General features: G+C 40.1%; 1 protein-coding gene across 1 annotated transcript; it reads right to left on the reverse strand.

Moving 5' to 3' along the window:
- Positions 1-2,949: 2,949 nt before the first annotated feature.
- sik1 (salt-inducible kinase 1) lies at positions 2,950-13,370 on the reverse strand. Its single transcript, XM_079619405.1, has 14 exons — positions 13,108-13,370; positions 12,421-12,619; positions 11,980-12,096; positions 9,796-9,859; positions 9,179-9,340; positions 8,816-8,940; positions 8,468-8,591; positions 8,157-8,377; positions 7,621-7,770; positions 7,417-7,527; positions 6,850-7,075; positions 6,511-6,765; positions 6,161-6,386; positions 2,950-5,869 (listed from the first exon to the last, which is right to left on the reverse strand). The coding sequence occupies exons 2-14, from the start codon at positions 12,571-12,573 to the stop codon at positions 5,383-5,385; spliced, it is 2,421 nt and encodes an 806-aa protein (XP_079475531.1). The 5' UTR covers positions 12,574-12,619; positions 13,108-13,370; the 3' UTR covers positions 2,950-5,382.
- Between the last annotated feature and the right edge of the window lie 736 nt (positions 13,371-14,106).

Genomic DNA, 14,106 nt, shown 5'->3' on the forward strand with positions numbered 1-14,106 from the left:
GATAACCAATCGCATTGCAGCCTTGAAGTCATTGAATTGACAGTCAATGTTTGCAGATACGATAGAAGTGGATGACAAGTGCCGTAAACTGAATCCTGTCGTACCATTTTCATTGACTTCTCTTTTAAATAGCATTTTTTCGGTGCAAACTCTAAAACTAGACCAATCCAAACCGACTAATGTTTAAGAGCAAACATTGTGAAGATTAGCCGATGGGCTGTTGATTCGTTAAATGATAAGCTGTTTTCCCACAAAAGCAGTTTATTTAGCTCTCCTCTATTGACATCCATTTAAAAAAAATCCTCTGGTCTCCTTCCCTGCGTACCTCAGCGTTAGCAGGCGTTACACTTTTCCTTTCTTCTTTTTTTTTTTGACTAACCTTGCAGGCTTGCCTTCAAGGTACTTTGCTAAGGCTACAGGCAAGTGCGGTTTTTTTTTTTTTTTTTTCAGTGTTGGAGCTAAACTCTGCAGGAAAGCAGCACTCCAGGACCGACGTTGCCCATCCCTGATATAGATTTTCCCATTTCTGTTTACTCTTACTTACCTGGACAACGGAGAACAGACTAAAAGCATTTTTAAATGACTTTGAAGTGGTTTCTCTGAACTTCCCGTCTAGGACGGCTAGCTGCTAGTCTGACCTTTGACAGAATCAACTCATCTCTCGCTCATACTTATCTCAGCTTACAATCCTGGCCACAGCGTGTCCCAGAAGGGAAAGATAGAGCAGTGCCGTTGCCGTACCAAAATACCTCTGACTTACCTACCATACACACGACTATTACACTCTATAACCCATGTAATATCATTACATCCATGCTTGCCTCATGAAAGACAGCTAACTTTAACTTGATACTCATCATATGCTATTCAACATCTCAAGAGATGTCAAGTGTTCAGTAATAAATGCATTCCTCCTCACTTGGATTGATTATTATATTGTTCTGTGAGAAAAAATAAAAAGCTGGTCAAATATGTTATGATAAATAATAACTTTTTCTTTACCTCTCAAGGGAAACAAAATATTACACGGCCTCACAAATAGGCTACTAAAAGTTTTCGAATACTAAGCCTATACTGAACAATTCTCTGACGAATACCACTTTAAAGAGGCTTGACTAAATGTGTTTATCGTGTCTTTAAACCCCAGTTCATTAGGCGTAAATGCTTGAAATTGTAGATAAGTTTGAACTGTTTCACATTTTTTGGACACTATAATTCCCATACTTCCATTTTGGTTATTTTATAGTGTTCATGACTTTATTCTTTTAAAGTGCAGAAAATAGAAATAATAAAGAATGAGTTACGTTTGACAGGCAGCGTCATTCACAAAACCATTTTGAATCATGTCAGCAACATAGTAGCATTATGCTAAGTCATGCTAGCAAAACTAGCAACATGCTAAAACATCCAATGTGTTAAATCATGCAAGCAACAAGCTAAAAGATGCAAACAGTTTGTTAAATCATGTTAGCTGCATGCTAAACAATGCTAGCAACAATTTTGTAAAACCTTCAAACTTCAAGTTTTTCAATGTTATTTTAAACTTTCAGACCTGGCTTTGTCGAGCCAACATCAAACTTTGTCTTCAAACTTTATCTAGTTGTATTTAATTTATTATTTTTATTGTTATTTTGATATGTGTAAAATAAAACTAGACAAAAAATAGCCCACATGTAAAGTGGAATAGCCCTAATCATGTGTGTTTAGATAGTCCTGATAACCTATAATATGTATGATAAACGTCTTTCAAGAAAACAATTTTGTTTTGGGGAAATATGCATAATATCTACATTTTGTTCAGTGCTGATGTAGATTCCAATTTCCCCGTCTTTTCATGGCGTTTCATGACTATCTCATATGATCTAGTGTTAGTTCCGACCAGGTTTTTGTTGTGTACATTTAAATCACTTTTGATGTTTATGAAATGATAAAGCATGAAGAACAGAGAACAGAAGCCTCTTCCTGGTAATTGGTGTTTTTCTGCAGGTCCACATCATGAGATCAGCTGTCTAAGCTCTGAGTTCAGAGTGATCTGGTTATACACACAAAGGTATTTATACGGCAGAGTCATCAATCAGAGTCTATGTGACAGAAGTTCTGACACGCAGTGAGCAGGCGTTTGAGCTTATAGTGGGAGCAGGGCATCCACTCAGAATGATTGGCATGGACCGCTGGCTTTGGAGCTGAACGTATGATCGTGGAATTCCCGGCACAGATCAATCCGAGCTCTCTGGGCAAATAGCCACCCGCTAGCTTACAGCTGGAGTGCATGATGAGCGCACATGCACTGGAATGTGTTTACGTGTGCTTTATAGCCTACTCCACTGTACCTGTGATCCTCTCCACAGAAACTGTCACATTACATTATATATCGCTGTTGTGTTGCACAATAGTTGTTATGTTTCCGTTGGCTGCTCAGGTTTGAGTTGTTTACAGTCTACAAATTAATTTCATGTTATTCAAACCGATTGTTGTTGTACCACTAGAAAAAAAATGTTAGTAGATAACAAAAAATAAAAATCTGTATTGTCTTGAGTAAAAATGTCCTTAAAACAAGATAAATACTATACTTTAGTGTAGATATATTTATATTTGTATATATTTATATAACAACAAAAGCCAATAGTAAAATAAAAATCTCAGAAATTTTAGAAAACAGTTTTAACAAAACAAATATATATTCCCTGAAAAAAAGCGTTGTTTTGTACGTGTATTATTTTATTGTTATTTTAAATTTGATGTTCTCAAACTAAATACAGCTTACGACATGTTTTGCATGGCGGGATATTTTATCATTTTATTATGTTTAGTATAGCATTTTGTAAATTTGTCAAAAAATGTCTTTAAATATTCCTGAGAATCTAATATATGATTTAATAGTAATGTGATATTCGATATAAGCAACTGGAGACCCAGAAAAATGTAGGGAAAAACACAAACACACATCAATTAATTTCAAGAGGTGCATTTTTATTCAAATAAATAGCCACATAAATAAAACTATCTCTCATAAACTTTCACACAGCCATGTACAATCACACATACAGCAAGCAAGCACATTCAGGAAATTAAACCAAATAAAAAAAGTCACAGATTAGAATCTTTACAGTTCAGCATCAAAACAGTGTTTCAAAAGTAACTACAGACTCATATCTGCAGTGGAAACAAACACTATTTTCAAAAGCAACTGTCATCATAAAGTGCATTACTGTCAAACAGCAAATGAAATGAAAGTATACAATGGGGTGTTTAAACTAACAAAAGGAGTTTAAACTACACACATCTGCATCTTTCTGATATCCTAAAATCAAGCTTACATTTTTTCGACACCACTGGATTTGTTCAGACAAAGGCACAAGTTTTGGTGGTGAGTGAAAAAGGAAAGGGTTGGTAACACTGCTTCTTACATAATCTCCAATAGCTTTACCTTCAATTAATCTTTTCCTGCACTGGTTTCAAGAACTGTTGTTTTATGACCCAATTTGAAAACAACACAGCACAGGTTTTTCTTCTAAACTACTAGAAACCATTGCACAAATATGTCGAATTCACAAAAGACAGACATGCAACGGGATCATTTAGGGCTATGAAAACAGTGCTTCAAGCAAATGGTGGAGCTTCAACAATGGTAACACACTATTATGTAATTAAAATAGCACACAAACCCAACACACTTCTGAAATCTACTTCTAGCACCTAGATTGTAAGCTAAAAATAGAAAAAAGTATAAAATGCAACTATATTGCTACAAGACGTCTTCTGCTATGTGTGTGTGTGCATTTTAATCAAGAAAAAAATATTTGAGTCTGTAAATGCATGACCTTTCTGAGAAATGGAGGACCTTTGCTTTCTAAAACAATTATCAAATATTTGTTAGCTATAGAGGAGGCAGCTAATTCTTACATCTGAGCAGTAAGACTGCTTTTGGGAGATTTGAACACTCTACACTTTAATCACCATGACATCTGTAGACACCTAGCTGCCTCTTTGGCTTTTCCTGTTATTTTTCTAGTTCTCCCATTCTACCAGTCTAGCCTGGATGCAAAGGCAATCTCTGTCACGACGAGAACAAGCTGTAGAAAATGACCAGGCTCTTATTTCCTATGCTCATGCAGAATACATTGTTAAAATGATCTTCATACAATCATTTCAAAATAGAAAAAAAAAAAAAACATGCTCTAAAACAAATAAAAATAAAATAACATTATCAGGCATGAAGTACCTTTTGCTTTCCTTCAACAGCTTCCTCTCCTGGTTCTACATTTCAATGTGAAATATTGCACTATTCTCATATTCTTTGTTCACGGTTCAAAAAAAGACAGTAATGGGCCTAACTTATTCTCATACAGTGCGTGTTGAGATGCAGCCTTCTGAGGTGAATGATCAGTAATGGAGGAGGTAGTGAACTGAAGGAAGAGGAGTCTTGAGGGACCAAAACTGAACAGCTAGACCTTACAATGTCTCCTAATATCATTAAAATAATGGTAGGTGCACATTTATGTGATTATAATTGTCTAGTGTCTTTGTACGGATGTGATGTGACACAACATGAATCAGCATTAAAGTCATAGTCACAGATAGCGAAAGCTCAAAGACCTGGTCTAAGTGAATTTGCAGTACCTCTTGTGCTTATATCTAGCTTATATCTCCCCTCATACTAAGGCGCCTCTTCATTGCACACACAAAATGGAGACATAGTGTGGCTACTTTGCACACATTTTCACATCACAGATGAAATTACAGTATTTTTCTTGGTTTTTGGAAGTTTAGGATAATTCAGATACTGCATTTTGTTTCAAGAACTTCTAGGACAGAATTCAAAATCAAAAATTCAACAAAAAGCAATGAACTTTGGTCTTCTCTGGAGATGTGAAACACAACAACAACAACAAATGCTCACGACCTGAAAGGAAATCCTTGGAAAAATCTGTGAGGAAGACATCACTGTCCTATTTTCATACTTGTATAGAGGATAAACAAGCATCTCTGACATAATCATTTACGATTACGGAGGCCAGTTCTATATATGAGTGGACCCGCTCGCAAATGGATGAAAACTCACACTCTTCAGTTCATTGTTCAGAGCCCCGTCCTTTATTGCTGTGTGGGCAGGACCACCTGACAAGGATCATGGGCTCAATGAAGAGGTTGGCTATTGCTTCTTATTGTCTCTGGTCATTCCAACCCATATAGACATGGTCATGGAATTGAAGAAAGAGTTAAATTGTCTCTCCTTTGCATTAGAAAACTACTGAAAGAATCATCAAAATGAGATGCCTTCTTGTTCTGATGCTCAACACCATTGTCCACCGGCTCACTCTGGTCTTAGAGTGGTGGAAGCAAGCATCACTCTGAAGATCTTCTTCAAAGTTTTTGCCTTCTTTACTTAACCATGACACAGCTGCTGAGTTGCTGCTTTTGACCGGCACAAACCATCACCTGGATATCTGGTTCATACTCAGTGCTAGTGCTCAGGCTCCAACTGCCCTGGTGGGGCAGAAGGGAGAAAGGCCCCTGGGACAGGATGGTGGGCTGGATCTGCATGTGCTGTTGGGACTGAGGGAGGAGATGTGGCAGCTGGCTGATGTGCAGACGAGCTTCAAGAAGATGGGCAGCAGATGCCACAGGAGAAAGGGATGAGGAAGAGGAGTCATGAGACTGCTGCTGTTGCTGCCACAGGTTGTGTTGAAAGGCGATGGAGGTCTGCTGGCACTGGGGAAGGATAGGTTGAGTCGGGGGGTTGGAAAAGAGGGCAGCGGGGGCGAAGAGGTTGTTGGAGGGAGGAGATGAGGGGTGGGACTGTGAGAGGAAGAGCACGGGCTGTTGAGACTGGACTTGGGGCTGAGGCTGGTGCTGGATCTGTAGCATTCTGTATGATGAAATAAGAACAGAGTTTAGGTATATTCAGGAAATGTACCCCAGTGTTTCCCAGCCCTGTTGCTGCAGGCACCGCAACAGTGCACAGTTTGGATGTATCAGGACAGGGAGTCTATTTACTGACCCATCCATTTCAGGTCTTAGAGCCTCAACTAATGAGCTGATGAGTTGATTCAGGTGTATTTGATTACGAAGAGTTGAAAATGTGTAGTGTTGGGGTGCCTCTGCAAACAGGGTTTAAGCAATCTTCAGCATTCTGGCGTAGGTATAGATTTCTGCTCACCTCTGCTGGTGCAGTACTTCCTCCAGCATGCTTCGGCGTTCACGGGGACCACTAGAGCTCTGGAGGCTTGAGGGAGGACACATGGTTGGGCTGAGGGACCCACGGCTGCCTCTAGACCATGAGGTTGGAGGGCACACCTGTCGTGCCAGACCTTTGATCTTGTTTAACCCCAGCAGGCCTTTTGCACGAGTGTTCTTTCTCAGCTGCTGTCTAAATGCCTTAAGTCCTACAGAAATAGACACCGTCCAGTTAGAAAACTTTTTAAGCCATTTAAGATTGTTCAACAAAAGGTGTGTGATTCTTGGCACATGTGTATCAAAGTAGATTTTTTTCTTTTCGGTTAAACTCACCCTGTGTAAGGGAGGTGTCTGAAGCCCTACGCCCCTCCTGGAAGCTGGCTGCAAGCATGCTGCCTTGGTTCTGCAAGAGTAGGTTGGAGGAAAGAGTGAGGGGTGTCCCAGCAGGGGCTAAGGCCCCAGGGCCAGTACCCGAAATGAGCAGTGATGAAAGATCCTCTACAGCAGTGGAGAGAGCCGGGTTGGGGTTTGAGGAGGACTTCAGACAGCCGTCAGAGGAAGCACCGTCTGAGGGGCTAACAACAATACCTGAAAGAGGACAAAAAATGTAATTAACAACCAGATATGTGCATTAAATCCTTAAAGTCACCATATTATTAACATTGCACTTACAGGGTGGATTGCACTTGTGGAATCGAGCGGAGACTTCTGCAAGTGTATGCCTTCGGGAGGTAGTGGTGGACAGATGGGGCGGCTGGACCTGCAGCATCCCTTCTTCCTCCTCCAGGTCATGAGGTCGCACCTCCTCACTTATGGTGGTCTCCAGCAGGCTGTTGGGGGAGATGGATCGGTTCCACAGGAGCCCGTTCAGGCTGGCCTCCACAGGGCACACCACACGCTGAGGAAGGGAGGGAGGCATTCACATTAGCCACTGCCTGTCTCTAATGGAGGAGGGGGGTTGGGGGTGCACTGCATATCTGCAATATGAAACAGGACAGGGAGTCTATTTACTGAGCAACTAGGAAGAGAGAGCTCTAAGGCAGGGGTGAGTCATCAAGGTCCACTGTCTTGCAAAGTTTAGCTTTAGCCCTAATCAAACACAGCGATCCTGAAGACTTTGATTAGCCTGCTTAGGTGTGTGTTCGGGGTTGGCGCATGCAGGACAGTGGACCTTGAGGGCCAGAGTTGCTGACCCCCAATCTAAAGAGGAATTACTTCAAGCTCAGGGGAAGTACTGACCTGAAACAGACCTCCTTGTTCACATTCCATCTCTGAATGGACAGGAGCGTTCACCTTGGCGGTGAAGGGGAAGGCTGAGGTCCTGAAGCTGTCAGATGACTCCAGGGTCACCTTGAAAGTGAGATGGACAGAGGAAAGGCTGAGTTAGCAGAGGGAGATTTCATCTTAAACAGGAGATGTTCTTGGCCTCGCTTCGACACTCACCTCTGGGGCGGAGGAATCGGATGCTGTCCTCGACCTCTGAGTCCAGGCCCCGCATTGGCGGCTCAGCTGTTGGCTGCGGTGCTCCTTCACTCTTTCTAGCAGCAGGTAATAGATAGCTGAGAAATGGTTGTAGCTACTGTTCTGGAGAGACTGCGGAGAGCAATTGAAAAACTGTTTTAGACACAGTGGTTATACTGAGTGTCACATTAACAGGTGTAATGAAACACAGGCAGTCTGCATCAAGAATTAACTTCTTAAGGGATTTTAGTGAAAGCTAAAAGCAACATATGGCAGCTTTCAAAACAGAGTATACTGTGTTTGTCCTTTTGGTGCCAATGGAGAGCATATTTAAAGCCACAGCAAGCTGGATAGGTTTTTGCTTTAATTCTGAGATAAACATTTTGCAATGTATGCTCATGTATTAACCCTTGCTGTGATAAACAACCCCTCCCTGCTGGAAACGTCTAAGCCAATTCTGTTTGTAACATACACACAATCGGTCTCAACAATCCCATTGTATCTGCCCATTTTCTCACCTCCACAGTCCTCTGTCTGTCAATGCCAAGGGTCTGCATGATGCCTAAGACGGGTTCACTGTAGTCTCCCAGGTTGGAGTTGTAGTCAGTAAGGGACAGGGAAAGGGTCTGGTGGGGTGCACTGGGATCCGCAAGCATCCATCGGTGCTGCTTGATCTGAGCCACACTGATCCGCTTGGCAGGGTCAACCACTAGCATCTTACGAATCAGATTTTCACAGTCTGGACAAGGAGATAAGGAGGTGTTGGTCAAATTTTTTTTATGATGCTGCAGCAGCATTGTACATGCAAAGAGGGAGTTTAGATCTGTACCTTGTGACATGAAGAATGGTATTCTGAATCGGCCCTCCGTCACTCTTTGTCTCAGAGCAGGAAGACTGTCCCCATCAAAGGGAAGGGACCCACAAACCAGCACATACAGAACCACACCCAGACTCTGTGAAAGACAAACATTTGGAGCATGTATTAATCTAGATTAGCATTTATACCAGTGCTGGCAAGGCAGCAAATAACTGTGTTATATATTATATTATATTATATTATATTATATTATATAGTAGTTTTTATATATAGTTTTGGTTTTCAATCACTGTATACAATATACTTTTATAATTATATAATTTAGATTTCATATTAAGCAGCTGTGTATGATGAACATACCCAAATGTCTAACTGTGGCCCCTCATACTCCTTCCCCTCAAAGACCTCTGGGGCAGCATATGGAGGGCTTCCACACCACGTGGAGAGAGGCTCACCGGCATTGTAGAAGTTTCCAAATCCAAAGTCTGGAAAAAACAGAACAGAAGTAAGTTATTTGTTGGTGAAAAGACTGATTAATCATTAAATTGCTTCAGAATAGTGTAAATTCCTGAATGGATGAATGAATGATATATAATGAATGATTACTTAATTGTACTACTGATCCTGTGAATACAGTAATTACTTTTTTTAAGACACTCCCTGGCACTGGGAAGGGTTTATAAGCTGGGCACATCAATATGGGAATTTATTTTCTCTGCTCACCTGCCAGCTTGATGTTCATGTTGGCATCTAGCAGCAGGTTTTCGGTTTTGAGGTCTCTGTGGACTATGTGGTGTTGGTGGCAGTAGTCCACCGCTGTCAGAATCTGCCAAAACTTCTTACGAGCATCGTTTTCACTCATCCTTCCATTGGAAGTCAGATAGTCTGTAAAGAAGAGGACGGCTTAGGAAGGGAGGAGACATTGCCTTAAAAACACCATATAAAGACACAACCAAGCCTACGGTTTATCTGGGGAGACAGCCATTGTTCTTTTTTAAAGGCTGAGTATATGACAGGTGAAGAGACAGATATGTTATATATGTGTTTAAATCCCTAGGTGGTGAGGACAACTAGAGGTACAGCAGCTTATCCCTTTTTCACAGTTACATAAAGCTTGAAAATCCAACACCTGTCTCGCTCTGTGCTCACTCACTGACTCACTACTCTGACGGCAGTGTTGATCTAAATAATTCTTTCCCCGTCAGACCTCATTATCCACAACAACCAACTGGACGAGAGGTTTTGGGAGAGACACAGACGTCAAAAACAATAGACGGCCTTCTATCTTTTTAGTCCACTAATCTACTTAGTCATTCATTTACAAAAGTGTTTCCACTTACCAAACATTTCTCCGTTTCTTGCATACTCTGTCACAATGTACAGCATGTCTTTGGTCTCCATGACCTGTAAAGACAAAAACATCATAGAATTATAAAAAAATAATTTATTACACTAGCATTCAAATAAATATTATTAATTAATCATCATTATTATTAATACCACACATTTTGCTAGCTTAAAAAAACATTTTGTGTTCTGTGTTCTCATGTTCTCTTTTAAACCAAATTCCCTCTTTCTATCAACGTCTTTCATAGTTTTTGTCATTCATACAGGAAAGGTTAGTTTGTAATGACATGCACCATTGCATAAGAGAGTAGTAAAGCATTTCCTGAAAACCCTGAGCACACACAAATAGTCCAAGTCTGATTCATCACTGCCACTGAAGAAGCTATTGACAAATGAAACTTTATCTTCACCGACCCATTTCTTATGAACCATTAAACATGTTCACACATAAGACCTAGTTTAAGCACAAAGGCATGCAGTGACACAAAGGGAACTGCAGCAACCATTAACAGCGTTAAAAAAATATATAAAAGAGAGGGTGTATGACGTCCTCACCCTTTACAAAAATGTCTCATATGTTCACGGGAAACGCTTGAGGGTGAAACACTAAACGCAGCTGCGCTACCAGAAAGAGTTGCACAACAGGTTCTGTGATGTCCTCTTTTTCTATCACTGAGAAAACTGTGTAATCATCCATACACAAGCTCAGACTATCGATACTTCAGGTTAGTGCGTAACACGTAGTCAAGCTGTGCAACAGCAGGAAAAGGGTCTTTATCTCCAGATAACCCAAGCGTCCAAAGACTTCAGCCTTTAATGTCAACCCAGAGGTGCCAATGATGTCATAGCTTCCTTAGAAACCCCGGCCTGTTTGGCCCACAGAGACGTCTCCCTCCGTCACTAATGCAGAGGGAGATGAGTGAAGGAGACTATTGTTAGTTGTGAAGAGAGTGTCTGAAGTGAACGAGAAGCTAAAGGCAATAAAAGGACTGTTTGTACAAGAAGCAAGAAAACGGAAACAGTTTATCATGAAGGGTCATGGGTCACTAGTTCCCTATTTTTCTCCTTTAAATAAACAGGGTTTAAGTTATGAAAGGAGAGTAACATTCCAGGTTATCTGATGCCAAAATGAGCTGAAAATCCAGGACGCTTTCGTAAAGGATTCTTACTGGTATCATCAGTCATCAGCTCATATGTTGGATGACATTAAGGTATGTTTTAATTAATTATGTGAGAGTATGCAGAAGGAAAAGAACATCAAGCTCATATCAAACTACAAATGATGCTGCTCAGTTCCCACAAATTCCACCTCTTACAAATGTGAGAGGTCAGATCCAAACCAGTGAGCTGAGATTATTCCCAAGGATTTTAGGTTCCCGCAACCTCGGTTCTCCATAATCCGCAAAATGCTAATCTGAACAAAACATACTTAAATGGTACAGGCTATGAGAGCAAGAATGCGCTGATGATTTAGCACCCTGTACTAGCCTGCCAGTGTGTGTGAGCCAAACTATGGTGACAAAACAAGCCCAGGGATCAAATCAGATTGTACTTAGAGATTTCTCCTCATTACAGACAGCTAGCTTCACATGACTCTGCAGACACATTACTCTTGGCTTCCAGCCGTGTTAATTAAGTCCAAGATTTACATCCTGAATCCTCATGTCCAACACACTTTCTCCTTTTCTGTGTCTCTCATTTCCAGGAAAAAACACTCATTTTGGACACAGATTTGTCCGATATAATAATATTTTAAAAAACAATGTGATCTAAAAGCCAACAAATCACCTCAAAACAGCCTTGAATCCGATTTTTTAAATACAAATAAAAAACGACCATTGTTTTATAGCAAAACCCTGCAGTTCTTATATTTTTAATTAAATAAAACAAGGTTTAGGTGATCTGACAAGACACAGTGTAATGCAGTGGAGAGTTGCTATGCAGAAGCTGGATGCAAGCGAGTAAGTAACTTCAGTCTATTTATACTTTGCATGATATCCAGATGAACTTCCATGGGAAGAACACCTCACCATATGTATGACCTACACTTAGACATCACTCACACTCTCTTAATGTCACTGAGCATGCTAAAATACACAACACTCCCTCAGACATTAATCCAGGGATTTTCTTTGTAATTATAACATCATTATTAGTTTACAAATCCAATAACTTACCTGATAAAGCTTTATGATGTGAGGGTGATTGAGCAGCTTCATGATCTGAACCTCCCTGTAGATTTTCTCCAGGTTGGCAGAGTTCAGTCTTGTTTTGTCAATTATTTTAATTGCAACCTGCATGGAAATGCAATAAAATGCACTTTGTTTATGCATAATATTTATTTATGTATTACATTTTTAAGTTCAATCAACTTGGACATTTAAGTAATTTCAACTTAAATTACATTAAACTGACTTTAAAGAAATTGTATAACCTACTAAAACAAGTTGGAAATTGCTTCACTTATTTTGATGAGTTAAAGCAATGTAAAACATTTGTTGTCCAATTTTTTTACAGTATAAAGTATTATTATTATTATTATTATTAGACCTATTGTTATTGACCAGTTTGAAAGAAAGAAAAAAACATTGAGGCATTGCATGATGCAGGAGTCTTACCTGTGTTTTCGTTACTTTGTGTCTGGCCAGTTTCACTACAGCAAAGTTTCCCTTGCCGAGGGTTCTGATGATCTCATAGAAGCCGACCTGCAGAGGCCTGGACTGGGCACAACTTGACCGAGAGCCCGTAATGCTGTCCGTCATTATAACCATGATGCCAGGTTGTGTGTGCCTAACCGCAGCGATAACTTAATTGTATCTGCAATAAACAATAAATAGTAAGTTATAAATGTGCAATAGCCTAATAATACTGAACTTTATAATAATACTAATACTCAAATTTGCAATGATTATTACACATGCAATCCCATCACAGCCTTCACAAAACAGTAGTGCAATCAAATCTCTTAAAAACATTTTATTTTTTAAGATGCACTGATAGCTATATAACAAACCTTCAGCTCACTTAAAAGCAAGTTAATTTAAGTGAAATAGTAATTAAAATAGCATTAAAATTGCTATCATCTCAAAACTAACCGCACACACAGGCTAACAAGTAAAAGCAGCGCACAATTGTTAACGTTAAAGTCCATAAATGTCCTTGAAATTCAGTGAGAAATATCAAATTAGAAACAAATAAATAAAAACAACTAAACACCTAGGTATATAATGTCAAAGTGTTTATATTTGTTAGAGATGAACTGTACATATGCACATGTGTAGTAACAAAACCGAAAATACGCTTACCTTTAACACATGAATAAAATCCAACTCCTTCCACAGCACAAATGGTTTTTAAGCGTGCATTTACAATTTATTCCTTGTGCAAATTTTGAGGGGAAAATATGTTATTCTTATTCTGTCTTGAATATAGTTCCTATGTACAACGATATACACTTTTCACGGAGCGCGCTACTATGTACAAAGTGCCGCTCCGGCCACTGAGGCTCCGCTCTAGTCTAGAGCAGTTCTGCTGGCATGAGACAACCGCTACAGGCTCATGGTGTGATGAGGGACTCCTCCTCCTCCTCCTCCTCTTGCCATAACAAACTGATACCCGCCTCATTAACGTCATACTCGCGTCAGAGCCCTGAGCTGGGCGCGAGCGCACAAGGCAGAAGTTGCCGAGCAACTGTGCGGGCTCGTCGTACGGTGACGCCAGTGCTGATGGAGGGGTTGCTTGGAGATGAGGACGATGACGCCAGTGGCAGAGATGTGTCGCCTGCTCTCAAGCTGTTAGTGTTATGTGGAGGCTCAGAGTCTGCTCCACCTGCTGGAAGGCATGCATGCATACTCCGCGCGCGCGCTCACAGCTGTCAACTTGCTCGACATGCTTGTGTTATTTGAGGAATACAAAGAATGAATTATGATTATGGTGTGTGGACGCAAATGGGAATGCATGTTTGTTGAGCTATGGGGATATAAGTTCACAGTATACATTAGCTTTTTTCTTCTTTTCTTTTTGCTGAAATTTTCCACATAAAGGGATATTTCCATCTGGCATTTGTGGAATTGTTCATGGCAACTAATTTAGCTCACATTTAGTTTGCCCTTTTTAAAGGGGAGTTCAAATTCTCCCTATAGCATAATACAATTCAGACTGCTGCCGCAGCAGTGAGTATTTTCCCCCACATGCAGTCTATTAAAACTCGAGTTCATTTGTGTCAATTTTATCTGTACTTTTTATCTGTTATCTGCATATGTAAATACATAGCTTAAATAGTATGTTCAGATGGATATTTAGTA

Source organism: Phoxinus phoxinus, assembly GCF_949152265.1.
Source record: "Phoxinus phoxinus genome assembly, chromosome: 7".
Taxonomy (NCBI): domain Eukaryota; kingdom Metazoa; phylum Chordata; class Actinopteri; order Cypriniformes; family Leuciscidae; genus Phoxinus; species Phoxinus phoxinus.

Coding starts and splice junctions, on each gene's coding strand:
- sik1 (XM_079619405.1), bottom strand. CDS start 12,573: ATGGTTATAATGACGGACAGCATTACGGGCTCTCGGTCAAGTTGTGCC. Junction 12,097..12,420: donor ACAAAGTAACGAAAACACAG/GTAAGACTCCTG, acceptor ATTTCCATGCAG/GTTGCAATTAAAATAATTGA. Junction 5,870..6,160: donor GAAGTACTGCACCAGCAGAG/GTGAGCAGAAAT, acceptor TTCATCATACAG/AATGCTACAGATCCAGCACC.